Here is a 10,708-nt window from a genome sequence, read left to right on the forward strand (position 1 = left end):
AAGCAGGAAGCAGAAGTGGCAACCGAAGTATTATCCTGTTCGGTAGGTATTATGAATAACAAAAAAAAAAAAAAAACCTGTTCCGTCACATCACTGTACAGTACTGTTGGAACCGAACCCAGACTCAGACAGCCAGATGTCACGCCTCCTCCTTCTCCTCTTGCTTAGTGGTGTATTTTAGTCCCCAATAACAGCCTTGACCATCCCCAATGAAACTGCACTACCCGTTTATTACCGACCAAGTTAATGTTGGTCAGTATGCATAAATTTACACAATCACCATAGTTAATATTAAATACTTTCCAACTGACTTAAGATTTGATTATTTGATACTTAAAATCTAATTATTCACTTCTAAGAAAACACACAGCTTACAGTCTAACATATTCACCAATGAGGCAGCAGACAGCACTTGTCAAATCAAATAGATAGTGTCTGATTGGTCACAGCAGTAGCCACTGCAGTCCAAAACCATCCATCTGAAATAGGATCACTAGTGGAGAGTCATCTGAATTCGGAAAGCACCTAGCCCTCGAACACAGGATTGAGGAAATTGCCCCCTGATCTGTACTCCGTGTCATCCAGCAGACGGCCATAGGAAGGGCGCCTGTCATATGCAGAGAGCACATAAAACAGTGGTTAATCTATAACTTTATAGCTCCTTTCTTCTTGTGGTGTGCCTATATTAGGGCATGAGTTGGTATTGTACCACCTGCAATTAGGGGAATGCAATCAAAACTACCATAAGACATTTCACAGAAGGTAATAACTGACTAATATGAACCTGATCTTCCTAATCACATCTAATCTTTCAGAAATGTCCTTACAGGGGCTAAAATGTTTCCCTAGAATTGGAATTCATGTACAGCAAAATGAAGAGATCATGTAATACTTTCTATTAAAAGATCCACCCATACTTACCTTATTTTGAAATGATATGCTCCCCCCAATAAAACTACAAGGGCAATGAATCCGATAACTATGGCAACGACACTTGCTGTGAAGGAAACAAAAGAGCAGTCAACTTCTTTAGACTGTTATTGGTTAAAGAACCGTTCTTGTTAGGTAGCTAAATTGTAGTTATTTATTCAAGATCACAAACATTATGTCAAACAAATTTCTAGGTTTTGCCATAAATACACTTTAGGGACTTTTAGGAGTTTTATTCAGCAATTTTGCCATTATGTTTGAAATACCTTTATTTTTTTTAAGGAAATCAGGATTAATATTCTGTATATATGAAATATAAACAACGCAGGTTAACATGAATTACCTGAGCTCAGGGCCTTAGGAAGGTTATCGCTGTCAGACTTTTTAAGTGTGTCGTTTTCGGTGATAGGAAATGGCTTTTCCGCTGATGATGGTGTCACCAATTTAGTTGTTGTCACAAGAATTGTTGAGGACACCTGAAGTTTTGTTGCAAATGTTTTGTTTTTAGTATCAAAACTTGATGAAAAGCTGACGACCATTTCCTTAGTTGCGTTTTTAACCCTTGTGCTTAACTGTGGTGTTGACGTGCTGGAGACGAGAGCTGTCCCATTGGTTGCATTATTTAAGGTGTTATATTCCGTAGTCTGCGAACTGTGAGCGGAAATGGCACTGGTAAAGGTAATTGCAGGGGTTGCTACCGTTGGCACGATTGTCCTCAAATGTGGAGTGGAATTTGTAACAGTTAATGCAGCCGCTAATGTTTGGTTCCTGTAGTCAGATGTGGAGAAAGCTGTAGATTGATTTGTTGTCACCAGTGCAGTTATTGTAGACGAGTTGTTAGTAAAGTTATCTTGCGTTGATGTTTTTGTTGTTGTTGATGGCAACGTTGTCGTGTCAATGGAATAAGCAGGACAAAATCTACGTAACATCAAACCTTAATAGAAATAGATTATTAGACAAGCATCATGTAATTATTCATGTTACATAACTTATAAATTATTCATGTTACATGTAGATAACTATAAATACCTATGAGATCTTTAGATTGCATTTCACATTTACGATGTCACATTCATTTAAGACACTACATTAAATAAAATACATCAGTCAACGTAAATACGCTAAGTCAATGAAAGGCCTATTTAAAACTAACTCATTGTGTATTAAATGGCTGACTAAAGGCTCTGAATCACATCCATTAATTTTAGTAGTAAAAAAAAAAAACCTGACTTTTTTTTGGCTCTTACAATTATACAAATGTAGACTACCTGCCAACAGAAGAAACGAGAAGCTCACCGCTGGATGAGAAACTGTCATTTTCCTTTTCTTCGCAAACGTACTGACACGGTTATTTGCACAGCGCTCGCCTTCCACCACGCTGCTGCAAAAATGAAACTGTCAGTGACGAGGAAAGATTTCTCGTTTAAAGTGACTTTGATAGGCCGATTTCGCGCTAGGATACGCCTTTTACGAAATACGACGACTTGTTAAAAAACATTTTTCAGGACTCATTCTGACATTTTTGTGTACTAAGCTTTTATATAGTTTTAAATTAATGAAGTTCTTAATCTTATGATTGACGGTCTTAAACGTTCAGAGGCAGTCGATGATTAAAATCACCAGTGCGCTATAAAACTAAGTAACCTAACCCTTAAAAAAAATAAAAATAAAAATAAAAAAAATAAAAAAAATAAAAAAATCTATCAACACTAAAAAGACCCAAAACCCAGAAGATTATTTTATCGAAATTGTCGAGCGCTTGTTTGACTTTACTCTTATCACCACGAGGTGGAGGTAACACTCAATTTTAAAATGAACCAGGACCTACGCGCTGGAAGGTACACGTTTTCATTGTCAGTATTGTTTTTACTCATACATCCCCATCAGTAGAGAAGTAGGACTACTACACTGTGTGCAAGATTATTAGGCAAGAGAGTATTTGTCCATATCATTTGTATGCATATTTTCCAACTACAAGCTGTATAAACTTGAATGCTTATTGGATTTAAGCATATTAGGTGACGTGAATTTGTGTAATGAGGGAGGGTGTGGCCTAAGGAGATCAACATACTATATCAACGAGTGCACAAGCAAGCATTAGGCAGCTTCTTTTCCCGCAGGCAAAATGGGTGAAAAAAGGAGAGAGATTGTGCCCAGAAGTACAAGGTGTTCAATACTCAGACCACCACTGAACAATACACATAAGGTGAAATGTCAAGATTGGGCCAAGAAATATCTGAAGACAGATTTTATGCTTATTGGATTTAAGCATATCAGGTGACGTGAATTTGTGTAATGAGGGAGGGTGTGGCCTAAGGAGATCAACATACTATCAACGAGTGCACAAGTATTAGGCAGCTTCTTTTCCCGCAGGCAAAATGGGTGAAAAAAGGGAGAGAGATTGTGCCCAGAAGTACAAGGTGTTCAGTACTCAGAGACCACCACTGAACAAGACACATAAGGTGAAATGTCTGAAGACAGATTTTTCAGAGGTTTTATGGACTGATGAAACGAGAGTGATTGTTGAAGGACCAGATGGATGGCCCGTGGCAGGATCAGTAATGGGCATGGAGCTCCACTTTGTGGACTGCTATGGGCTGGTATTGTTGAAGATAAGATAGTTTGACTTTTTTGGATTGAAGATGGACTCAATCAACTCCTTAACCTAGTGCCAGTTTTTAGAAGACACTTTCTTCAGGCAGTGGTACAGGAAAGGTTCTGCAACTTTCAAGATGACCATGATTTATATGCAGGAGAATATGCCTTCGCATGTATCGAAGTATTCCACTGTGTGGCTAGCCAATAAAGGCCTTGAAGAGGAAGGAATAATGACAGCAGTAGCCACTGCAGTCCAAAACCATCCATCTGAAATAGGATCACTAGTGGAGAGTCATCTGAATTCGGAACGCACCTAGCCCTCGAACACAGGATTGAGAAAATTGCCCCCTGATCTGTACTCCGTGTCATCCAGCAGACGGCCATAGGAAGGGCGCCTGTCATATGCAGAGAGCACATAAAACAGTGGTTAATCTATAACTTTATAGCTCCTTTCTTCTTGTGGTGTGCCTATATTAGGGCATGAGTTGGTATTGTACCACCTGCAATTAGGGGAATGCAATCAAAACTACCATAAGACATTTCACAGAAGGTAATAACTGACTAATATGAACCTGATCTTCCCAATCACATCTAATCTTTCAGAAATGTCCTTACAGGGGCTAAAATGTTTCCCTAGAATTGGAATTCATGTACAGCAAAATGAAGAGATCATGTAATACTTTCTATTAAAAGATCCACCCAAACTTACCTTATTTTGAAATGATATGCTCCCCCCAATAAAACTACAAGGGCAATGAATCCGATAACTATGGCAACGACACTTGCTGTGAAGGAAACAAAAGAGCAGCCAACTTCTTTAGACTGTTATTGGTTAAGGAACCGTTCTTGTTAGGTAGCTAAATTGTAGTTATTTGTTCAAGATCATAAGATTCAAGTGCCAGTTTTTAGAAGACACTTTCTTCAGGCAGTGGTACAGGAAAGGTTCTGCAACTTTCAAGACGACCATGATTTATATGCAGGAGAATATGCCTTCGCATGTATCGAAGTATTCCACTGCGTGGCTAGCCAATAAAGGCCTTGAAGAGGAAGGAATAATGACATGGCCCCCTTCCTCACCTGACCTAAATCTGATTGAGAACTTGTGGGCCCTTCTTAAATGGGAGACTTATGGTGAAGGAAAAACAGTACAGCTCTCTGAACAGTGTCTGGGAGGCTGTAGTTGCTATTGCACAAAAAGTTGAATCAACAGATTAAGAAACTGACAGATTTCATGAATGGAAGGCTTATGACATTGAAAAAAAGGTGTGGCTATATTGGTCACATTTAAACAAAAAACAAATGTTTATTTTTAAATTAAGTTGTTTATTATTCTCACTAACAGATGAAAATTAAAAAAAAGATGGGAATTTCCATTTCATTCAGTTGCACACTAATAGTTGGCCAATAATTAGGCACATGGATTTTCCCCTAAAAAAGCCAAAACCTCACTTTCACTTTCTTAAATATTCAGGTTTGAGATTTAAACATTTTGGCTTGACAGAGCACTGTAGTTGTTCAATAATAAAATGAATCCTCAAAAAATACAACTTGCCTAATTGTGCACACAATTTATAACTTTCCAAAATAAAAGTAGACATGGAACATGCGTAGTTGTACGCAAACTTTATTAACACCTAACTTGTAGGTAAATTTAAGTGTACAGTTAGAGACTATTACATCTGCATTATTTATTCCCTAGGAATTAATCAGTGGTCAGCATCAATCCACAGCAAGATATTTTTGAATGGTGGACCACTCAACAAAAGTGACATCAATCTGTGTAAAAACCTAGCACCTGTGGGATAAATTAATTTCAACCCCCTAGCTGTTTTAAGAATAGAGACTGATCCACAACCCAAATATGTGCAGATATCAGTCATCTTGTGAGGATAAACACAGGATACAAATTGAGAACAGCACAATCTGGCTCCAAGGCTACAGTATAAATTCTAAAATGCACATAATTCAGATCTGGGTATATGCAGTCCTAGGACCAGCAAAAAGCCTGCACGATACCCTCAATCTCCAAAGCCTCTGGTAGAAGGCGTGTGTGGAATTATATACAGGACTACTGTATTTAGTATAGGCTAACAGCGAGAGGGCAGATTTAGCAACTTCACTAGGTTTTATGCAAAATTCTCAGAAACTGGATGCGAGAAAAACTGCTTCTGGCTGACCTAGTCAGTGATCTGATGAGCAGACTCCACAACTGCCACACAATTCCTTTGAAGGAATGGCAGCAAAAATCAAGTACAGTCTCATTCCATGCCCAGCCCCCACAGTCTAACATTTTAACACTCAGTAGAAGGAATAGTTCTGTTATTGTGTAATAATAAAACAAATTAATGAATTTAATTGACGTTACCCTGCCATTGTTTGTACATGCCAAGCAAGATCTCGATCTAGATTTTAGATCTGCCATACATAAATACAAATCCAAAGACCTTGAGCAAAACAAATGAGTAATCATCTGCCATGCTAGCATTACTTAAAAATTGTTTTTTTTTTCCAATGACAATGAATGTTCACTTGGTGTGTAGGAACAACCAGGAGGCCCTCATTCTGACATTCTGGTAGATAAAATCAGCATGTAAACTTGTCTTCTGAAATGATTGGTATCTCTCAGTAGTTGAGACACCATGCAGGCATTCTTCTCATACTTTTGCTTTCTTGCTGTGACCATATACAAAATTATTGAAGGATTAATTTCCACATGAGTATAAAATTAATGATTAATAAAATTACAGGTTAAATGATTATAAATTTGCATTCATGGGTCACATTGCACTTTCTTTTAGGATAAATGTAAATACACTAACTCTACAAGTGTTAAGTATGACATATTTACATTACCATATATATCATTAAACTCTACAAGTAATTTAAGTAGGTACTACAACTAATCATTAAAGATTAGGCTAAAGTCAAAAGTTCATATTACTCAAATTCACAATTCAAAAGCAGCTACTTTCACTTAAGAATTAAAAAAACACTATTAACTAATCAATATCTCAACTTTAATACTTTAGTAATGAATTTACACAACTTGTAATATTTATTCTAAATTTATGTACATGAACACTGGCAACAGCACTGTTTCAAATACATCAACTTGTTTATTAATCATATGCCAAATTCACATTTGCTGGTAGTGACAATATATTTGTGAAACGTAAAGACTAATGTAAATCATGGAGTCTAAAGAAAACCGATATAAAAAATGTAATCAGCCTAAATATCTGCAAACGTGATTATGTAATACGTGTGACAAGAGGAAGAAAGGAAGGAAGGAAGGAGAGAGAGAGAGAGAGAGAGAGAGAGAGAGAGAGAGAGAGAGAGAGAGAGAGAGAGAGAGAGAGAGAGAGAGAGAGAGCGAGAGCGAGCGAGAGAGCTGCACTTAATCAAAATCTTGTGTACCTAAACAAGCTGGTAAGGCAATGACTAGGTTAGGTCTGCGGAGATTCTACCTTTAAAGAATTTCTGCTTAATAAAATACAGTGCCTGGTAATTTTGTAGTGACGTTTTATCGCGTTAAATCTCAAGTAGAAGTCACCTTATTCTACAGGAATAATAGAGGCCAAGCTCTCAACAATATCAGTGATGGCAGACTTTGACTCCACCACCTCTTTTCGTCGTCAAACCAATGTAAAATCCTTTTTTTTCGCGTTAGTTCATTTGCCACCTGCAAAAGCACGCCAAAGCTATTTTGCTTGCTAGTTGTCTTAAATTAGCAAAATGAACAGCACCGTTCTTGCGCTCACACACTCAAAAGTAATTAGCGACATTTTAAAACGTATGAGTTTTTTCCTCTTAATCTGACGCATTAGACAGCTAACAGCCAAGTTACGTTAGCTAGCGTTGGCTATCTTTCTTAAACTACACTGTGCTGACAAGAAATAGTATAGGGCGCTTCTATGCACGCACATACACACACGTCGATGACTACACAATCATGTATAGAATCAAAGTTATGTTAAGTTAACTCTAACAGGTACCACCTTAGGCCTTTTTTTTAAAAAGCAGCACCACCCGTACCGGGGCATACAAATTTATTAATACAATTTTAAAACCATAAAATTCAACACATTGGTTGGAAAATCTGGTTCTGAGTTTAGGCACAAAAGGGCTTCACTAACATTTAACATTGTTACCATCACATGTGCAAAAATCACTTCGTCAGTACAGTTTGTGATAACTCATTTCCACACCACACCTAATAAAACTACATCACAAAAGAACTCAGAATCGGAAAACACATAGCGGGAACGAACTTATCGAGATACAAAACGTAGAGGGAACAAAAACGTGACTCAGCCCCCTGCACACAAAACCCCACATATTTACCGAAATTGCGCTTACCCACTTAAAATGGTTTTTTTAACTTTTCCCACGACTCTCCTTTCATTCAGGACGCAACCTACTCCGCTGCAACACTTCTATTTTCCCGTGTCTGTTCGCGCCGACTGGAACGCTTTCCAAACGCCATCCACTCACACTTTTAGCCTCTGCCATCTTTATACCGCTCAATTCGTCGCACTTAAATACGCGCGCTCATAACGAACGGGGTTCCCCACCTCCTTAATTACACGGGTTCTGTGCTTGCGCCTTTCTCTCAATCGCTCACTTAATCCTATTCCGTTTTCACTTTATCACACTACCTTAGCAACCTCAAAATAATAATTCTAAATTCTAGCTATCGACACATCAACATAGCTACCATTAGTTATGTAATAGTGATTAGTGACTTTAATATGCACCCCCCATAAATGCAAGAATTTGCTAAATTGTTGTAAAGTCGATACAGCTGCAAGTGTTACAAACAACAGATGAGAAAACTGTAGCGTTAGCTACAAAACTATCTCGAGTAAATTGTATAAAACGGTATTTTTAAAAAGTACCTTTGAGATATGATAACTGGTCAATGAATAAACCTCTTTGATGTAGCTGGAACAGATATTGAACCTTTGTGGTCTTTCACCAGGCGCGTTTATTGTAATCAGCAGGTCGGTGTTCTTGTTTTCTGCTAGAGTTCTCTTCCCCATTGCGTGGTTTACATGTACCCGTAATGACATCAGATCTCCGTCCCCCGACATTCGCGTGGGAGATACGTAGGGAGACTCCTGGGAATTACTGGCGGTTTTGTTATGTTCTTGGGAATATGTCGATGTTGTAGCAGGCTGAATAGTGGAGAAAATCTAGAAATGTACTCTGTGCGACACAAACCTCCATTTGGAAGAGTTATCTTCCCGAGAGCCAGCAAAGGGTATCAGGGGACGGCCTGGTCAATACACCATATACAACAGAAGCCGTGAGAACGTCTACGTTGATAAGCCATGCTACCATAAAAACGCGTTCTGTCATACTGTCGAACTCGTCTTAGGAGGTGCTGTTTATATGAATTTAAATGTTTAGACATGCCTACCATGCCTACCTACTACCATGTCACAGTTACACGAAAGGCTATAGATATAGGCCTATAGCCTGTTTATTACTATTTGGAGGCTCACCATGAACAGTTATTTCTTCAAGGGCCAATAATCTTTTGTGTAGAAATCCAGACCATTTTTAACAAGTCAGACAATTTCTTGGTAATTCTAAGATATTATGTTTTCCATATAGGAAGTTGCACAGGAAACAAATTTAGGAAATATACGTTTATTTCCAAGCAATGTAAATCATATCCGACATATTCAGTACTATAGTTGAGCGAGCTGGAGCATTTGTTTATATACAGCGAGATTTTTTCTTATTTATTTTACAGAGATTAACCATATAGACGACCTCAGCCTACCTCTACAATCACATAACTAAAACACATTAAGTAAATGATTCTCTTGAAAACTAGGAAAACATGCGATGAAAAACAGTTCTGATTTGTATTGCATTTTACACCACACCCATCGTTCCGGAGCAATAAAGGTTGGCTATAACACGGATCCACCCCAGGTTTCAGTCTGACATCTTAGAATTTGCACGATACCTTTGAGCTAAAGTGCGTGAAAGTGAGTGTAGGCGTTCTCTGTTTATCATCTTCGGACTTGACATGCGGACCCCGGGTATTTTGATATTTGGACTGGTCTTTTCACCTTGCGGATGGATCCTGGACCTGACGAGCACTGTAGCGACCAACTGGCGCACTCTAAACAATATTGCCGGACAGTCTTCAGATACTGTAGTGAACCAAGGTATTTGGGATATTTGCAACACTTTCACTACATCAACTCAAGTCAACTGTAATCTACGAAGCACAGACACAGTATATTTCAGTAACCAAATCATACCGATTGCACAGGGTATGATGGTGGCCTCGTTGATTGTGACTGCTTTTGGACTGGCATTTGTAACGCCTGCAGCGCGATGCTGGACAAACCAGAAACCACGGTGGGTGCTCGCTAGCATGGGCGGCCTTCTTATCTTCTGCTCGGGCGTTTTGACCATTATTCCCATCGCGTGGTACACTCACTTACTGCCCAACCTCAACACGTCTACCACCTTTATTAATCCCCAAAATCGGGACATACGAGTGGGATACTGTATTGTCTTAGGCTACATTGGGGGTATCATGGAGGTCCTGGCGGGTATTGTCATATTCATTGGGATATGCAAATGTTGCGGAGGTCGAAACCGCGGAGAGTACCCCCAAACTAGACCCCCAAGGACCACTACCAGACCGGTGCGACCGACACCACATCCAAGAGTGAACGTGCCAAGAAGCATCAGCTCGATTAGCAGTTCGAGTGTCCCGTACTCCAGGAATACACTTGACGACGACCTCGACTTTCCACGAGCGAAAGGTCATCACGGAAAAGGAACGGTCAATCCGTCATACAGTGGAAGACCCTACGATGCAGATTTATAAACCAGGGAAGGACATTGTTTGTGACTCGGTCTTGTTTTATTTCTTCAGTCCGTAATATCTGCCACTGATTATTTGATAAGCATTTCGATCTACAAGTGTACGTGCATAACCTAAAAGTATATTTTTCTTCTAAAAATGGGAAAAAAATGTTTACAGCCCGGGCTCTCCTCTTGCGCAGAGGAGTCGTTCTGGGCTTATGAAGGGATACCAGCAGGCTATATGAAGGGGTGAAACGTTCATTAATCGTGATTTAGTCTTGTTTTCTTTCTTAAACCCATACTATCTGACACTGATCAATGCTAATAAGCATATGGCCCTACC

At 39.0% G+C, this 10,708-nt stretch overlaps 2 protein-coding genes across 4 annotated transcripts; one reads left to right on the top strand and one right to left on the bottom strand.

The window, feature by feature from the left end:
* Nucleotides 1-210: 210 nt before the first annotated feature.
* Nucleotides 211-8,551, bottom strand: parm1 (prostate androgen-regulated mucin-like protein 1). 3 transcript variants are annotated; one of them, XM_035535681.1, is made up of 5 exons: nucleotides 8,427-8,551; nucleotides 2,199-2,308; nucleotides 1,274-1,864; nucleotides 922-997; nucleotides 211-607 (listed from the first exon to the last, which is right to left on the bottom strand). In XM_035535681.1, the coding sequence occupies exons 2-5, from the start codon at nucleotides 2,245-2,247 to the stop codon at nucleotides 526-528; spliced, it is 798 nt and encodes a 265-aa protein (XP_035391574.1). In that variant the 5' UTR covers nucleotides 2,248-2,308; nucleotides 8,427-8,551; the 3' UTR covers nucleotides 211-525. The 3 variants fall into 3 exon arrangements, with proteins under 3 accessions (XP_035391574.1, XP_035391575.1, XP_035391573.1); XM_035535682.1 differs by having other exon boundaries at nucleotides 2,227-2,311; XM_035535680.1 differs by having other exon boundaries at nucleotides 2,199-2,311.
* Nucleotides 8,552-9,498: 947 nt separating this feature from the next.
* Nucleotides 9,499-10,387, top strand: LOC113576757 (claudin-23-like). The gene has a single exon (XM_027009044.2). The coding sequence runs from the start codon at nucleotides 9,572-9,574 to the stop codon at nucleotides 10,385-10,387; it is 816 nt and encodes a 271-aa protein (XP_026864845.2). The 5' UTR covers nucleotides 9,499-9,571.
* The last annotated feature ends 321 nt before the right edge of the window (nucleotides 10,388-10,708 follow it).

Source organism: Electrophorus electricus, chromosome 17 (genome assembly GCF_013358815.1).
Source record: "Electrophorus electricus isolate fEleEle1 chromosome 17, fEleEle1.pri, whole genome shotgun sequence".
NCBI lineage: Eukaryota > Metazoa > Chordata > Actinopteri > Gymnotiformes > Gymnotidae > Electrophorus > Electrophorus electricus.

Coding starts and splice junctions, on each gene's coding strand:
- parm1 (XM_035535681.1), bottom strand. CDS start 2,247: ATGACAGTTTCTCATCCAGCGGTGAGCTTCTCGTTTCTTCTGTTGGCA. Junction 1,865..2,198: donor CTCGTTTCTTCTGTTGGCAG/GTAGTCTACATT, acceptor ATTTCTATTAAG/GTTTGATGTTACGTAGATTT. Junction 998..1,273: donor TCCTAAGGCCCTGAGCTCAG/GTAATTCATGTT, acceptor TTTCCTTCACAG/CAAGTGTCGTTGCCATAGTT.
- LOC113576757 (XM_027009044.2), top strand. CDS start 9,572: ATGCGGACCCCGGGTATTTTGATATTTGGACTGGTCTTTTCACCTTGC.